At 48.0% G+C, this 17,482-nt stretch overlaps 1 protein-coding gene across 1 annotated transcript in view; it reads left to right on the forward strand.

Moving 5' to 3' along the window:
• VSNL1 (visinin like 1) overlaps positions 1–17,276 on the forward strand; it is a 119,147-nt gene extending 101,871 nt beyond the window's left edge. The window contains exons 3-4 of the mRNA XM_055400777.2: positions 12,402–12,617; positions 15,721–17,276. Coding sequence (XP_055256752.1) covers positions 12,402–12,617; positions 15,721–15,918 — 414 coding nt within the window. The 3' untranslated portion in view covers positions 15,919–17,276. The remainder of the gene's footprint in view (positions 1–12,401; positions 12,618–15,720) is intronic.
• Positions 17,277–17,482: the final 206 nt, after the last annotated feature.

The raw sequence follows: 17,482 nt of genomic DNA on the forward strand, positions 1-17,482 counted from the left end.
GAAAAGTGACCTCAGGATCTGGGTGCCCGCAGGGTAGAGGGGCTGTGTCTTTAATCTCTTTCCAGAGAGCCCACATGTGGAAGTCAGCTCACACTTTGGGCTGCGTCTGCATTTGATTGGTTATGTCTGCTTGAGGGCAGGGACCGGGTCTTCTATTTTACTCTTATTCTTCTTTGCTGCCCCTCACCCTCCCTCCCTCCCACACAGAGCTCAGCATGAAGCCTGGCACCACCCCTGGCTTTGGGAGTATCTGTTGAATGAACATCTTGGCAGAGAACAGTTTGGGGGCCACCATTTCTGATTAAAGGGAAATATCTCTCTCCTTTCCCCTGCACATGACCAAGTGTACCTTGTACTGCTCTGATGATGATTCAATCCTCGTGAATCATCGGCTGAAGCGGTAATGGGGATGACACGATTTAAGGCCAAGTGGGAGCCTTCTTTAGCAGAGCTGACTTTAAACACCCTTCGGAACACATTTCAGGCCTTCCCGGGTCATTGGGTGGATTTGCAGCTGTATCCTCAGGCTCGAAAAAGACCTGCTGTGCTGAGTCATATGTTCATCTGACACCTCCTGTGTGCCTGGCCCTGTACTAGATGCCAGGGATCACAGTGGTGGGCGAAAACAGGCCACTCCTTGCCTCCATTTAGTTTATGGTCTATTAGGGGAGGGGCTTCCCTGGTGGTTCAGGGGTAAAGAATCCACCTGTCAATGCAGGAGACGCAGGTTCTGTTTCTGGGTGAGCAAGATCCCCTGGAGAAGGAAATGGCAACCCTCTGCAGTATTCTTGCCTGGGAAATCCCATGGACAGAGGAGCCTGGTGGGCTGCAGTGCATGGGGTCACAAGAGAGTGGGACACGACTTGGCGACTAAACAACCACGGCAACAACTACTAAGGAAAATGGGCCTTAATCAAGCAATGCCATGAACGTTTCTTCACTATGATGATAAATGTAACCGAGGGTGGGACTCAGTGACGTGCGTGTGTATAACGGGAGCTTCTGATGTTGGCTCGGAGAAGACTTCAAGGTCTGAAGAAGAACACAGGCATTAACTGGGTTGGAGCAGAAAAGGAACATTCCAGACAAAGAGAAAAGCATGGCAAAGGTTGCATAGCTGTGGCTGAGAGCTCAGTAAGGTCCCAGGTAGCAGTTAGTGAAAGAATCCCAGAGGGCGGAGGAGTGGACCGAAAACTGGACACAGAGGCTTGGGGGTAATTTTGTTCCTTCTCCTGAAAACAGTTAGATGCTATTGACGGTTATGGGAAGTGGACGGGAGAAAACTTGGGTGTGTAAAGTTCCCTCTGGACGTGTGACGGCTTGTGGGTGTGATGAGCCTAAAGCCAAAACCAAATACCAAGTGAATCCTCAAGGACACCAGCTTGACCAGCAGCCCAGGGCATGTGTGTGAGAGAGCCCACTGCTAACCAGCTGCTCACCCAGCTGCCATCTGCAAACATCAGGAAATGGGACGCTTTTGAGCAGCTTTGAGGGGAACATGGAAGGGACCAGGCCCGGCTCCTCACAGCCTCAGTTTCCATATGTTCTGTCCCCAGTACATCTCACAACCCTTCTACATCATAGGTATTGATTATTATTGACTTATTTTGTGGAAGAGGAAACTGAGGCTCAGATGACTTCATCATCACAGAATAAGACAGAACTGAGCTCGCATCTCACCTCTGCCTCTCGCGAGCCTGGGGTGGGTCCTGCTTTCTCTCAAGGACCCCAACCCCCTGCAGCCCTGGGGTCAAGATGGAGTATCTGCTCTGAGCTGGGCCACAGTGAGGTCCAGGAGGCTGACTGCCATCCTTGGTTGGCCTCTCTCCCTCCACAGCAGTACCTGCCCTGGAGCCGGGGGCTATGGTCCCTGCCGACCTGCCCAGGGCCCAGCCCTTCCTACTGCCTGGAGAGGAGGGGGTGTCCCCCGTGAAGGACAGGTGTTTTCCCCGCTTTGTCCCTAACAGTGGGCACCACTCCCTGTGAGCCTGCTCTGGCCTGGACCAGCCTTGATGACAAGGATTGAAGCTCCTGTGAGCACAGTGCAAGGCAGGAGTGCGTGGGGAGGACGAAGCAGAACCACCGGCCAGATGGGCAGATCCTTTCCAGAACCTGGTGGAGGAGGCGGGTTGCAGCTCCATTTCGGTGCAGAAGGCCAGGCAGACTCAGCAAGTGCAGGAGAGGCAGCGTCCACTGAGCAAGCTGGGTTTGATCCCAGTGCCCTCACCCTCCTTAGAGATACAGCCTTACTGTTGTTCAGTCACTCAGTCACATCCGACTCTTTGCAACCCCATGAACTGCAGCATGCCAGACTTCCCTGTCCTTCCCTATCTCCTTGAGTTTGCTCAAACTCTCGTCTACTGAGCAGTGATGCCATCCAGCCATCTCATCCTTTGTCACCCCCTTCCCCTCTTGCCCTCAATCTTTCCCAGCAGCAGGGTCTTTTCCAATGATACAAACTTGAGCCAGTTACTTAATGCAGAGCGATGACCCTCTAGTCCTAAATATGTTGAAAGGCCAGCCGAGGCAGCACAAGAGAAGGACCTGCCTAGGATCTCACTCCCCGATAGGCTCTCATGAACCACTGCTCTACTGGCAGGACTTGGAGAGGTTGATTTCTGAGCCAGGACATCCAGGAGAGGCTTCCGGCTAATTCCAGCAGAGGTGAGGGAAGATGACCTTGGAAGCAGAATTGCCATATTTCAGGGGTGCAATAGATAAGATTCTGTCGTACCGCTCATCACACGACAGGCCAATAAATCGAGAGAGAAGTTGTTGAGACAAGGAAGAGTGACTTGATATGGAGAGCAGCAGACCCAGAAGATGGTGAACTTGTGTCCCTAAGAACCATCTTGCCCAGTGGGATGTTAGCTTATTTTATAGAACAAAGAGCGGGAGGTGAAAAGGTAAAGTTAAAAAAGGCAATAAGTTGTTGCAAATATTTCCTGGTTCCAGCCAGACTCCAGGGAGGATGTATTAATTTCTTCTTTCCTGCATCCATTCACAGGTGGGTCTGGTCAGTATGTTTCCTGAGAGCTTAAACAAAGATATTTTAGCTTAACTCTCAGGCATGGGAGGCAGGGTTCCTGGAGGTGGGACATTATGTATACTTCAAGGTGGCTCAGCCATTAAAAAAAAAATCTGCCCGCCAAAGCAGGAGATGCAGATCCAGATTTGATTCCTGGGTTGGGAGGATCCCCTGGAGAAGGAAATGGCAATCCACTCCAGTATTCTTGCCTAGGAAATCCCACGGACAGAGGAGACTGGCAGGCTGCAGTCCATGGGATCACGAAGAGTGGGACATGACTTAGCAACTAACAACAACTTTCCTTTTGCTTATAGCAAAAGCAATAGAATATAAGGGTTAAAGTTAAAAAAATAGATCCAATATGAAGTCAGATTTGTTCTTCCCTACTACCACTCCATCCTTGGGGAGGGGATTCTGTATAGCTAGACAATATAGGCTTCTGACATTTGAGAACAAAGGAAAACAGAACTGACCTGAGCAAGGACTTTTCCAAAAGGACTGTGTCTGGTGAGAGACTGGATGGCAGGCCTCTCTGTGACAGTGAGTCGCAGAGTGGTCCAAGAATACTCTTCTGTTCTTTGATCCCATTGTGAGCGCTATTTCAGGCAGATTAATGGGCAGATATCTGTTCTGAGTTCTGAGGGCTGCCCAGCAGCAGCCCAGAGCTGGAAAGAGACCGCCCTCCTCACTCCCCCCCATATAGAAGGTCTGTGGTCAGCTGTCACCGTGGGTCAAGGCCTTGCTTGTGAAAACCTCCCCTGCCTGAAGGTTGGATGGAGAGCTTCTAGGGGACCCAAATCCTCCATCAAATTGAGGCAGGCCCCAGTGACTCTGAGAGAGAAGGGAGGATTCTCATGGGAAATGTTACGATGTTTTCTTGGAACTCAGTACAACTTCTAGAAGGATGAGCTAGACACACGGACAGCAGCTAGGGCTGGAGTGGGGAATGGAACACTATGTTTTGACATCTTTTTTTTTTTTGACGCAGCCACCTGTGTTGTACTGCGGGTAGTGGGGGGTTGGGGGAACTTTGGCATATTCAGTATGAAATATCTGGGGTTCACTCACCATCTCTTAAGGAGACATCCCATTTAATATTCACAACTGCATAGATTATTGAACAGATGGAAATGTGGGACATCAGCCCACTCTGTGTAAGGAAAACCTCTGCTGTGGCTTTGGAGTAGGCTGATTAATTTGTGCCAAGTCTCCCTTTGCCCCCTGGGGACAGGCAGAGTCCTTGAGCATTTCCTGGTTTTGTTCCTCTTCTGCACATGGGTTAGTTCAGGATGTGGAGTGCAGCGGGACCCCGAAGTTTTGGACTCTGACAAAGTTTTTGACTCTTAAACTATGACGAAGAGCAGTGAATTGCCGCCACCTGCATAAATGGGTGGGGGAAGGGAGCTGAAACTGAATTTTCAGTAAGTTTCAAACTCATAAGATCATTCTCGTAACTTTCGCTTGTGGCTCCATGCACTTGTGTTGTGCTCAGTCGCTCAGCCGTGTCCGACTCTTTGCGACCCCATGGACTGCAGCCCGCCAGGCTCCTCTGTACCTGGGATTCTCCAGGCAAGAGTACTGGAGTGGGTCGCCATGCCCTCCTCCAGGGGATCTTTCAAACCCAAGTCTCCCGCATTGCAGATGGATTCTTTACCAGCTGAGCCACTAGGGAAGCCCAAGAATATTGGAGTGGATAACCTATCCCTTCTCCAGGGGATCTTCCCAACCCAGGAATTGAACCGGGGTCTCCTGCATTGCAGGCAGATTCTTTACCAGCTGAGCTACCATATCATAGTGCAATTTTATATGTATGTAGTTGTATGATTCGGAGAAGGCAATGGCAAGCCACTCCAGTACTCTTGCATAGAAAATCCCATGGACGGAGGAGCCTGGTAGGCTGCAGTCCATGGGGTCGTTATGAGTCAGACATGACTGAGCGACTTCACTTTCCCTTTTCACTTTCACACATTGGAGAAGGAAATGGCAACCCACTCCAGTGTTCTTGCCTGGAGAATCCCAGGGACGGGGGAGCCTGATGGGCTGCCGTCTATGGGGTCGCACAGAGTCGGACACGACTGAAGTGACTTAGCAGCAGCAGCAGCAGCAACAGTCGTATGATTAGTGTCTAGGTCTCCCACGATTATAAATATATATTTTTTTTCTACTTTGGCCACCACCCAGAACAGTGCTTGACATGTTGTAACTGCTCAGTAAATATTTGCTGCATTAAAGAATGAATGAATCATGAAAAATATCCCTCAGGAGCATTCTAGTGATTTTCATGTAGTACATACTTCTTGCCAGGAGATGGCGATAAATACACAGTATTAGCAGGATGAAAGCTAAGAATTACATAATGCAGCAAATTCGTTTGTTTCATCGATGTGGATTTAGCTTTATTTCTTCACCTAATACATGGTTAGGGCTTCTCAGGTGGCTCAGCGGTAAAGAATCCATCTGCCAATGAAGGAGATGCAAGAGATGTGGGGGCAGTCCCTGGGTTGGGAAGATCCCCTGGAGAAGGAAATGGCAACCCACTCCAGTATTCTTGCCTGGGAAATCCCATGGACACAGGAGCCTGGCGGGAACCGTCCATGAGGTTGCAAAGACTCGAACACAACTGAGAGACTGAGCACACACACACAATACTTCATTAAGAGAAACAGAAAGATGTAGCAGAAATGACCTGGCAGATACACATTCCAGTCCTGCCTCTCTCATAGCCAGCCAGGCACCATGAGCAAAGGCCTTGACATTTCAAGCTTGTCCATAAGGAGTTTGTGATGGCAGAGTGTTCCGAGTACGATGCAGAGTTCATGATCAGACTGTTCCAGGCAGATCAGGCAGATAAAATTTTTTTCCCTAATTTTCTACCTTCTGTTTGTTATACAGTAGTCAGTCCCTCAGCATCCATGGGAATTGTTTCTAGGACTCAAATAGCAAAATCCCCAGATGCTCAGATTCATTGTATAAACTGGCCTAGTACACTCAGCCCTCCATAGCTGGGGGTCCCAGAGAACCCAGGGACAAAGGGGCTACTTGGTGGTCCCACCTTCTGTTACTAGCTCTGAGCCCCCAGGTGTTTGAACCGAAGGGCTGTGGGCCACACAGGGGCAAGGACAAAAGAGGGCTGTAGAGAAGACTGCCTCCAGGGCAGCCTCACCCCCAGCCCAAGGAGCCTGGGGGACTGGCCAGCTCAGATGTCCCCAGAATTAAGCCTAGGGCTCTGCTGGCCTGAACCTGGAGCAGACCCTGCTCCACTCCAAACCCTGCTCTTCAAAAAGGAGCCTTCTCCTGGATATCCTCAGGAGGACAGGCTGCCCCACTGATTCCAAACCCCAAAGGATGCCTCCGGAAAGCACACCACACAGCTTCTGGGGTCAGAAGAATTCCTGGCTGGAAGCCTGGATTCCCATCAAGCAGGCGTTATTAACTGGCCATTTGCAGCTGCTTCCCTGGCTTCCCAGGTGGCTCAGTGATAAAGAATCTGCCTCCCAATGCAGGAGATGCAGATGTAGGTTCAATCCCTGGCTTGGGAAGATCCCTTGCAGGAGGAAACGGCAACCTGCTCCAGTATTCTTCCCTGGGAAATCCCATGGACAGAGGATCCTGGTGGACTACAGTCCATGGAGTCTCAAAGGGTCAGACACAACCTGGTGACTAAACAGTGTAATCTGTTGTTTAGTCAGACAAAGCTGAACATTCTGTTTCTCAGATGAGGTGTTTCGTTTTGTTTTTTTACTTTCCTTTTATTGGAAATACAAGATACACTAGATTTAAATTTTTTGACCAAAAGTAGAACTGTGTGTGTATACGTGGGCATAAAAGAGGCAATGGACATTAATTGAAGGTTCGTTAGATGATCTAACATAGTTTTTCAAAATTTTTACGACAAAATTTATTTCCTTTTAAACAAGTTGCTATGGGCTGAATGTCTGTGTGTCCCAAATTCATATGTTGAAACTTCATACCCAAAATGATGGTATTAGCGTGGAAGTGCTTAGGTCATGAGGGTGGAACCTCCATGAATAGGATTGAAGAAAGTGAAACTGTTGCTCAATTGTGTCCACCTCCTTGCAATTGCATGGACTGTAGCCCGCCAGGCTCCTCTGTCCATGGAATTCTCCAGGCAAGAATACTGGAGTGGGTTGCCATTCCCTTCTCCAGGGGATCTTCCCAACCCAGGGATCGAACCCAGGTCTCCCGCATTGTAGGCAGATTTTTTACCATTTGAGCTACCCAGGAAGCACCATGAACAGGATTAGTGCTCTTATAAAAGAAACCTCATAGAGTATCCTTGCACCTTCCAGAACGTGAGGACACAGCAAACAGTCAGCAGAATGCAACCCAGAGGAAGGCCCTTACCAGTACCTGACCATGCTGGCATCTTGATCTTGAACATCTAGCCTCCAGAACTATGAGAAATAAATGTGTGTTGTTTACTAGCTACCCAACCCATGGTAGTTATTTTATAGCAACCTAAGGGCTTTCCTGGAGAATCCCAGGGACAGGGGAGCCTGGTGGGCTGCTGTCTATGGGGTCGCACAGAGTTGGACACGACTGAAGCGACTTAGCAGCAGCAGCAAGGGCTTTCCAGATAGAACTAGTGGTAAAGAAGCTGCCTGACAATACAGGAGACATAAGAAACTCCGGTTTGAGCCCTGGGTTGTAAGGATCCCCTGGAGGAGGGCATGGCAACTCAATCCAGTATTCTTGCCTGGAGAATCTGTGGACAGAGGAGCCTGGTGGGCTAAAGTCCATAGGGTTGCAAAGAGTCAGACACGACTGAAGTGACTTAGTATGCACGCAAAAAGACACAAGTGAAATATATAAAACTATATATATATATAAAATTTTTCAACTTCCAAGTTTTTTATATATTACAAGACTTGGATTATTAATAATACAAAAATTATTTCTACATCAATATTTAATGCAGGAGTTGATACAAAATACATTAAATTTTAAAAATACCCTTCAAGCAATAATACCCTCCAAATACTTGTACTTCTTAGGCAGTGTTTTACTCCAAGAGAATTGGATATGAGTTCAAGACCTTGATTTCTTCCTACAGAAATTGAAGGGAGTATGGCTTCATTTTTTCTGTTATGACCCAGAGTTGAATTATTTCATCAAAAGAAGGATCATTCCCCTGATTCGAAAAACTTGAAGTACTCAGAAAATGATAGGATGAATTTTCTAAAGGAAACAACCACTCCAGATATCTGAGGGCTCTTCATCACACACTCCGTTCCTCCAGAGAAAACATGTTAGCTGTAAAAGTCACTAAACAGACCTTCAGCAAGGCACATGCAACTTTTATAGCTCAAAATTTACCATCGATTTTTTTTTCTGAAGGTCTTCCAGATCTAAATTAATTTTTAATACACTGACCTAAGATGCCCAGCTATTTTCAGATAAAAATATCAGATAGCCCTTAACTTAAAAGGATGCTGTGAGATATAAAATGGGTAAAGCATTGCACCACCAGAAACCTACAGGATGGGGAAAAATTATACCCAATGGCCTCATGTCACTGGGTGCAGAAAGGCTGATGGATAAAAATCCCAAGGGAGACCTTGGAATCCACCAAGGGGCTCAGTCTGCTCTGTTTTTAGGTTATTATATTTCTCAGGTACAGGCTCTGCTCAAGACCCCTGAACACAGACGACACATTAGCAACAGCACCCCCTTAGAGAAAGAGGACGACCGCTCAGGCAGAGGGCACATGCGATACTTAGAAGAAATAAACATATTGATCTTAGTCCTCGGTTCCTGGTACAGAAGTTTCTAAGACTCTAGGAATCTCTGGAGTGATCAGTGTCCGCATGCATGTTCAGTCGTGTCCAACTCTTTGCAGCCCCACGGACCATAGCCTGCCAGGCTCCTCTGTCCAAGGGATTTTCCTGGGAAGAATACTGGAGTGGGTTGCCATTCCTTCTTTAGTGTCTATTGTGTGTTAATAAGATGAGTGGTGGTTGAATGCCCATCGCTTCAGGAGTGGGGCAGGATTTGGGGGCGGGGGGCTGGTCCCAGAGAGACAAGGGACAGATTAGAGAACTGGAACTTCCAGCCCCAAGCCAGACCTCCAGTGGAGAGACGGTGTCTGGAGATTGAGTTCAGTCGCCAACGACCAATGATTTAATCGATCATGCTTGCATAATGAAACTGCCATCAGTTCGGTTCAGTTCAGTCACTCAGTCGTGTCCGACTCTCCGCGACCCCGTGAATCACAGCACGCCAGGCCTCCCTGTCCATCACCAACTCCCGGAGTTCACTCAAACTCACGTCTGCAGAGTCGGTGATGCCATCCAGCCATCTCATTCTCTGTCGTCCCCTTCTCCTCCTGCCCCCAACCTTTCCCAGCATCAGAGTCTTTTCCAATGAGTCAACTCGTAGCATGAGGTGGCCAAAGTATTGGAGTTTCAGCTTTAGCATCAGTCCTTCCAATGAACACCCAGGATTGATCTCCTCTAAAATGGACTGGTTGGATCTCCTTGCAGTACAAGGGACTCTCAAGAGTCTTCTCCAACACAGTTCAAAAGCATCAATTCTTCGGCGATCAGCCTTCTTCACAGTCCAACTCTCACATCCATACATGACTATGGGAAAAACCATAGCCTTGACTAGACGGACCTTTGTTGGCAAAGTAATGTCTCTGCTTTTTAATATACTATCTAGGTTGGTCATAGCTTTCCTTCCAAGGAGTAAGCGTCTTTTAATTTCCTGGCTGCAATCAGCATCTGCAGTGATTTTGAAACTGCCATAAAAACTCCTTAAACTATGGGGTTCCAGGAGCTTCCAGGCTGATGAAAGCATTCAAGGGCTGGGAGAGTGGGGCAACCTATACTGGGAGCTCCATGCACCCCTTGCATTACTCTATGCATCTCCTCCGTTGGGTTGTATCTTTATAACAAACTGGTGAAGTGAAAGTTGCTCAGTTGTGTCTGGCTCTTTGCGGCCCCATGGACTATGCAGTCCATGGAATTCTCCAGACCAGAATACTGGAGTGGGTAGCCTATCCCTTCTCCAGGAGATCTTCCCAACCCTGGGATCAAACCCAGGTCTCCCTCATTGCAGGCAGATTCTTTACTAGCTGAGCCACCAGGGAAGCCCAAGACTACTGGAGTGGATAGCCTATTCCTTCTCCAGCAGATCTTCCTGACCCAGGAATCAAACTGGGGTCTCCTGCATTGCAGGTGGATTCTTTACCAACTGAGCTATTAGGGAAGCCCCAACAAACTGTTACTAGTAAATAAAGCTCCTTTCAGAATTTTGTGGGGCTATGGGAACCCTCTCACTTTATAGCAGGTCTCTCAGAGGTGCAGGGGGCAACCTGAGGCATGTGACTGGCATCTAGGGTGGGCGCAGTCTTTCCGGACTGATCCTTCCCTTCTGGTTTAGTCGCTCAGTCGTGTCCAACTCTTGAGATCCCATGGATTGTAGCCCGCCAGACTCCTCTGTCCATGGGGTTCTCCAGGCGAGAATACTGGAGTGGACTGCCATTTCCTTCTCCAGAGGATCTTCCCCACCCAGGAATCGAACCCAGGTCTCCTGCATTGCAGGCAGATTCTTTACCAACTGAGTTATGAGGGAAGCCCCCAGTAACTCCAGGCTGTTAGAGTCAGAAGTGGATTGACCTGTAGGACACCTAGTTGGGATACAGCCAGTCGGAAAATTGGTTGTTGTGAGGAGGAAAAAATAGAACAACCCCCCAACTCCTCCCCGCAACATGTGGTGTTATAAGTGTTACAAATGATGAACAGTTCAGAATATATGAGGCTCATAGTTACAGAATGAATTGTTTGATTAGGAAAAAAGAGATGGTCAGTTTTTATTTTCCAAGATTAATAAAATGATTGTTGCTGTTTCACACCACCAGGTTTAGGGGTAGCTTCTTACACAACAAGAGCAAGCACCAGATCAGATACTGGCATCTGGAAGAGGGAACTACTGAAATGCAAATTGAAACCAGCTCTCCCTACCCCCACCCCATCCTCCCCCCCCCCCTGCCGCCCCCGCCCCCAGGGAATGCTTGTCTCATCCCTGGGCCTCCTGTATTCGCTCCTTACATGAAATGCTTGTCTTTTGTTTCTGGAGGGAGATTTCCTACCATCCAGTGTGCTTCTCAGTGCAGGGGCAGTGGGTAGCAGGGCTCAGCGGGTCCCAGGTCAGGATGTACGGTGAGAAAGAGGACACGGTCAGAGAGGGCATGACGCCAGCCATCTGTGTGTGGCCAGCCTGACCCACTGAGCAGGTGGCAGCACCCACACCAGAATACGAATGCCACGGCATCCTTAGGAATCTGCTTTGGACTTTGTATTTGGTGGACTTCTTCATCCAGAAACACATACGCACCTTCTCTGGTTTAAAGCAGCCTGTGGTTTGTTTTCGTTTGGGGGTGGGATGCGGTTTGTTTGCTAGTTTCCTGTGCTACACCTGGAGAATGTCTTTTCCTTTTTTTTAATATTTTTATCAGAGTATAGTTGCTGTACAATGTTGTGTTAGTTTCTACTATACAGCAAAGAGAATCAGCCATACATATATGTGTCTACGTATATGGAGAATGTCCTTTAGCTTTGCTGGGGCAGAGGGTCAGGTATCAGAGCTCCCTGCTGTGTGTGGTGGGCCCAGACGTGTACCCAGGACCGGGGCCACCGCCACGGTCTCCGTGGTCTTCCCACTTTGGGAGTCTGCAACCCCTCCTCCTCCTGTGTCCCTCTCCTGTCTCCTGCAGCACCCTGCCAGCTCTGAGAAGACCCCTCTTTATGTCTCTCAGAAATAAGCCCATTCGTGTTCTATTTTTAGTGGGTCTTAAATGTCCTGCAAAAGAAAAGTTTCTAGAAAAAAGAGTTGGATGCTGGCCCAACACCCAGGGGGAGCATGGTGGGCTGGGGACCGGGAGCCACTGGCGGGAGGTCAGGGCCACCTCGCTCAGGCCCCACGGGCAGTGAACCTGGATGATCACAGCCAGAGAAATGTGGGAGTCCAGGTCACACTGCCTTGTGCAGGCGAGAAGTCAGCTGGCTGTCCCTGTCCTAGACCTTGAGGGATAATGACCAGAAAGGCCACAGAGGAGGAATTCTAGCAGCTCTGATACAGGTCCCACCAACCTCAAAGCCCAGTGTCTCCAGCCTCACCCTCGGGAAAGAGCGAGGGGCCTGGGAGTGAGGACGCATGGGGAGACTGCTTCCCTGTGCCCGTCCTTAGCCTTGAGTGTTGGGCCAAACCTTGTCCACATGGGCAAGCCTGACCCCCTCACCCCCTGGGAGGGCTGGGAGAGCCCCAGACCAGCCTGTGCTGGTGGCCTTTCACTTCGGGGCCTGTGATTCTTCCCCTCCTAACAGGTGACCTTGTGTGTTCTGCTCTGTAGTTCTTCCCCTATGGAGATGCCTCCAAGTTTGCCCAGCACGCCTTCCGCACCTTCGACAAGAACGGGGACGGCACCATTGACTTCCGAGAGTTCATCTGTGCACTGTCCATCACCTCCAGGGGCAGCTTTGAGCAGAAGCTGAACTGGGCTTTCAACATGTATGACCTAGATGGGGACGGCAAGATCACCCGAGTGGAGATGCTGGAGATCATCGAGGTGAGGTCCTGGGTGTTGTCAGGGCCTGGGCTGCTGCCGGCAGAAAGGCAGACCTTGGGAAGGGGCTCCCTGGGCACAGGCCGATGGCAGGTCCCCTTCTCCCCGACCAGGAGCCCTGGCAGGCCTATGAATCCTCTGTCCTGTCCCCTCCCTCCATGCTGGATAATGTCTCAGCTCCAAGCTGCTGGGCTCTGACTGACAACCACATTTCAACCAGCCATGCTCGCACTGTGAGATCTTCCACCAACAACAGAGGGGTGCGAAGGGTGGTATCAGGACCTGGCTTCTCTGGCCCTTGGCTTAGCTCTGCCCTACTGGATGCCGCTCTCTTCCTCAAGCCAACTTCCCCACGGTGGGCACAAGATACTGCCCGTGGTCCCCAGTTTCCCATCATTCCACGTGAGCAAGCATCTTCCTCAGTTGCCTGTGCAAATGTCCCAGGGCCCCCTGCCCACTGCTGCGACCTCAGTCTTCAACACCGCTCCTTACACACTGAGTGTGATATCCCTAGGCCTTGGTTTTCCTGGAACACACATCCTCTCCCTCTGCCCAGGACCGCCCCCCCGCCAGGTCCCCTCGTTCCTCTCGGGGCTGCCCCCTCATCTCAACATCTTGGCAGTCCTTCCTCCCTGAACTCACATCCCCCTACCCCTGGGTCATCTAATCCCTTACTTACCTTTTTTTTTTGGTCACAGATTTTATCACTGCCCTAAATCACCTGATATAATAGAACACCAGCTACATGTAAAGAGAGGGCCATACTCTCTCACTGCTGCATCCCCCCAGCCGGGAGCCTGCCGGGCACTCACCCGCTGATGAGTGAGTCAGTGCCTCTTCACTCACTGTCTTAGCTTGTGTGTCCACCTCTGCGCTGACAGGGTGACCCAAAGAGGGAAGTGCACACTGTCACAGGCAGGACAAGTGTCTCATCCTGGAGCTGGGGCAGGCCCTGCCCAGACCACGGGGCTGAGACTTAGGGGGCGGAGGGGTGGATCTCCAAAGCAAAGCTAAGGGGCGATGGCAAGAAACAGTAGCCAAAACCCAAGTAACCAAAACCCCCAGATGCCCTCTATGCTGTGCTAACTCTCCTCCCTCTGGGGCCGCTCTTCAGCGCAGTCAGCTCTGGCCTCTGGAGCCCTGCCTTCCACTTACCCCACCTGCCCCAGCATCTTTAGTCCCTTCTCTACCTTTAGTACCCACTTCCCTTCCCAAGTAAACTGGAGACCCAGTAAGGTTCAGGCATGGAGATGGCTATAGGGCGTTGAGCACCAAACCATCAATGTCTTTATGAAAAAAATGATAATAAACCTACCCCTCAAGACTGTGGTAATGATTAAGCACCTGGCACACTTTCTCTCAGGCTTCCCTGGTGACTCGGTGGTAAAGAATCTGCCTGCCAAGGCAGGAGACTCAGATTTGATCCCAGGGTTGGGAAGATCTGCTGGAGAAGTAAATGGCAACCCACTCCAGTATTCTTGCCTGGGAAATTCCATGGACAGAGGAGCCTGGTGGGCTACAGTCCAGTGGGTCACAAAGAGTTGGACTCAACTGAGCTACTAAACAACAATACTTCCTGTCATGTAGGAAACACTCAGTACACGGCAGTTCACTATCGAGGTTGTCTCCCTTGGAAATATCATCCACCTCGACTCTGAGCTCCTTTCCTTCTAATCAGCCGCGCCCCTTCTTCATGCTCCCTCTGCACGTGGCTCCCTATCTCTTTCTCCAGTATTTTCTCCAGCTTCTAGCCCTCTGCACTTGCACCCTGGAACCCTGTCCTGCCTCCAGGTTCCTTTTTGCTGAGTCACCTTTTCAGAACCAAGGTATTAGTAGCTGATACAGCCTTTACAGCATCTCTGTACTTCAGGAGCTGCTCATTCATTTAGTCAAAAGTCTTTACAGAGAGGTTCCTCCATGCCAGGCACAGCTGTGCACATAGATCCGGCTGTCCAGCTGACATCCATTCGCTTGCATGTCTGCTACAGCTTCACTGTCCATCCAGGGCTGCTCACCCTTGAACACACACCACTGGCTACTTTGGCCTTTACCATGCTTTTTACCTGGGCTTCTCACCTTTTCCTTCAGGGCTCTGGGCCTATCCAAATCTTCTTTACCCTTTAAGGTCTAGGTTATTTTGCCATCATTGTAATCCAATTGTAGAACACTTTTATTCTCCCAATAGGATCCCTTATGCCCTTGGATATTCCCAGATTTTGGAAACTACCCTTCTACTTTTTCTTTATGGATTTGTCTCACTGAACATTTCCTATAAATGGAACCTTACAATATATGTTTGGCCTTTTAGATCTGCCACTTTTTTTGACATTTATCTATGTTGTAGCATCTATCAGTATTTCATTCATTTCTGTTGCTAAAATCATATTCAGTTGGATAGATGTGTCATATTTTATTTATCTCTTTGCCAGTTGAGTATTTGTGCTGTTTCACTTTTGGGCTATTATTGAAATTGCTGCTATATGTTTACCTACAAGTCTTTGTGTAGATGAGCATTTCTAAGGCACTTTCTAAGAATGAAACTCGTTTCTACCTGTAATTTCCATTTTGAGAATTACATATGTGCAGTCTAATGGAAAATGTAATCATCTTACTCTGTTCTTTCACTCATGAAGAGAGTCCCTGACTCACAGATCCCCCTCAGCTAACTTCTTTCAGGGCTTAATTTTACTGGTGCACCTTGCTTGCTTTCTTGACAGATTGTAAGTCCCTTATCAGTTGGGACCACTGGTTACGGTCCGTTTCATCTGGGACCACTTCATCTTTTCCTAGATCTCCAAGGAGTAGAGCTTGTTGATTCCCTTCTGACCTCAGACTCAGAAGTTTTCAAACTGAGCTCATCATTTTCCTTCCTAAACCTCCCTGATCATCATTCTTGGTCTCACCACAACTCTTTTCACTGACCTCCTCTGGCCAGAAAAATTAGGAGTCACACGAAATTCTTCTCTATCCTGTTAGTCATGAGACTCACACCGATTTGATTACACCACTCTCTTATTTAAAAGTATTTAAGGAGTCCTTTAAAGTAAATTTAAATTCTTTACCCCATCCTAGGTGAACTTTATGATCTACTTCTTGTCTTCCCAAGGCTATCTACAAAATGGTGGGCACGGTGATCATGATGAAAATGAATGAGGATGGCCTCACGCCCGAGCAACGAGTAGACAAGATTTTCAGCAAGATGGATAAGAACAAAGATGACCAGATTACACTGGATGAATTCAAAGAAGCTGCCAAGAGCGACCCTTCCATTGTACTACTTCTGCAGTGCGACATTCAGAAATGAGCGGAGGTCAATGCTATGGACTGCACAAGGGTATCAATGTTCCATTCAGTCTGCAGCTATTAACACACACACACACACACACACACACACACAAATATCGCTTGGACTACCTATAAATGGACTTGCTTCTTGTGTTTGAAACACTTGTGTGCATGAGAATGTCATTTGCTAATGAATTTTAAAAGCATATATTATAAAACAGACAACCTGCCACAATGTGATATGTGTAATATCATTTCATAAAAAAACCTTCCTCCTCCAAAGCCTGGGCAGAAACGTGCTGCAAAGAGTTCTATGATTTCTTGTTCATGTTTTGCTAATGCTTGTGTCTTCTTGATTACATAATGTTAGTAGCACTGAGACCCCCACGGTAATGTAACTGAATTTTAAGCTGTGTCACCATTCTCCTGTAAAATAGTACTAGACAGACACACTGAGGAGTTCTTGACTCCCCTGTGTGGTCCACACACAAGAGCTTGTATTATCAGTGAATATAAATGTACGACATTTGCATGCCTTTTAGGTTTGCCTTAATTCTTACCTCATTTGCACCCTATCAACCTGGAAAGAGCTGTGTTGGAATTAATGCAGTATAAACCTTACAAACTCTGCTAAATGACTCATAAATATATCTATCTATAATATACATATACTCAAAGATATTATTTATTGAAAGTAAAAAAAAAAAAGGATGTGTATTGATTTCTGCTTGAATTTTCAAAGGCTTCCAAAGAGGTGGCAATAGATGTCCCAAATAAATTTATAACATTTGATTTTTCCCCTCAGTTCTTATTTCGTAATTTTAAATTGGAAACAGATGTTTCATGATCATCCAGGGTCAGTAGCAACAAACTTACTAAATTTCCCTTTGAACACACAACTTGGGAATTCAAAGACAGAGTGACAACCAATGGGAAAAAAACAACTTCTCCATACTTCATCCTGGCCCTCAGAAGAGGGGAAATTAATATGGCATGTCAAGTTTAAATAAAACATAAAACTTGTTCATTCTCAAAAAATGCTCACTATATGACAATACATGCTATCTCAGGGTGACTGTGTGTTATGTTTTACACAACTATGTGTTATGTTCTACATGACACACTGAGTGGGAAGCGTCCTCTGAAAGACGCTGGCAGAAAAGGGGCCCTCTGTCTTGCCAAATCATAAACATACTCGTGGTTTTAAAGATGGAACAAAATCCTGACCCTTTTGAGCTTGAGGAAGGAAGGCAGAGATTCCATGAAGAGCCCTAGGGGTGGGTTTGCGTTTTCAGAGCAAGCGTGGATGAGACCAGTTTCTTTCTCCAGGACCATCCAGTAGAACTTGCTGGGATGGTGGAAACTTCTGCACTGGTTGTGTGTGACTTTGGAGCACTTGAAGTTCAGCTTATATGACTGGCAAACTGCATTTTTCATTGTATTTTAATTAATTTACATTTAATTTGCCCCATGTAGTGAGTTGTCATTGTATTAGTACAGTGCTAAACTGTTTGCTTTTTATGGACTGCCTTTTTTCCTAAATATTCGTCCCTTGTCTGTCTTAGGATCCTTAAGTGAGACCA

Source organism: Moschus berezovskii, chromosome 11, assembly GCF_049115385.1.
Source record: "Moschus berezovskii isolate FMDL1 chromosome 11, NW_MosBer_1.0, whole genome shotgun sequence".
NCBI classification, from domain to species: domain Eukaryota; kingdom Metazoa; phylum Chordata; class Mammalia; order Artiodactyla; family Moschidae; genus Moschus; species Moschus berezovskii.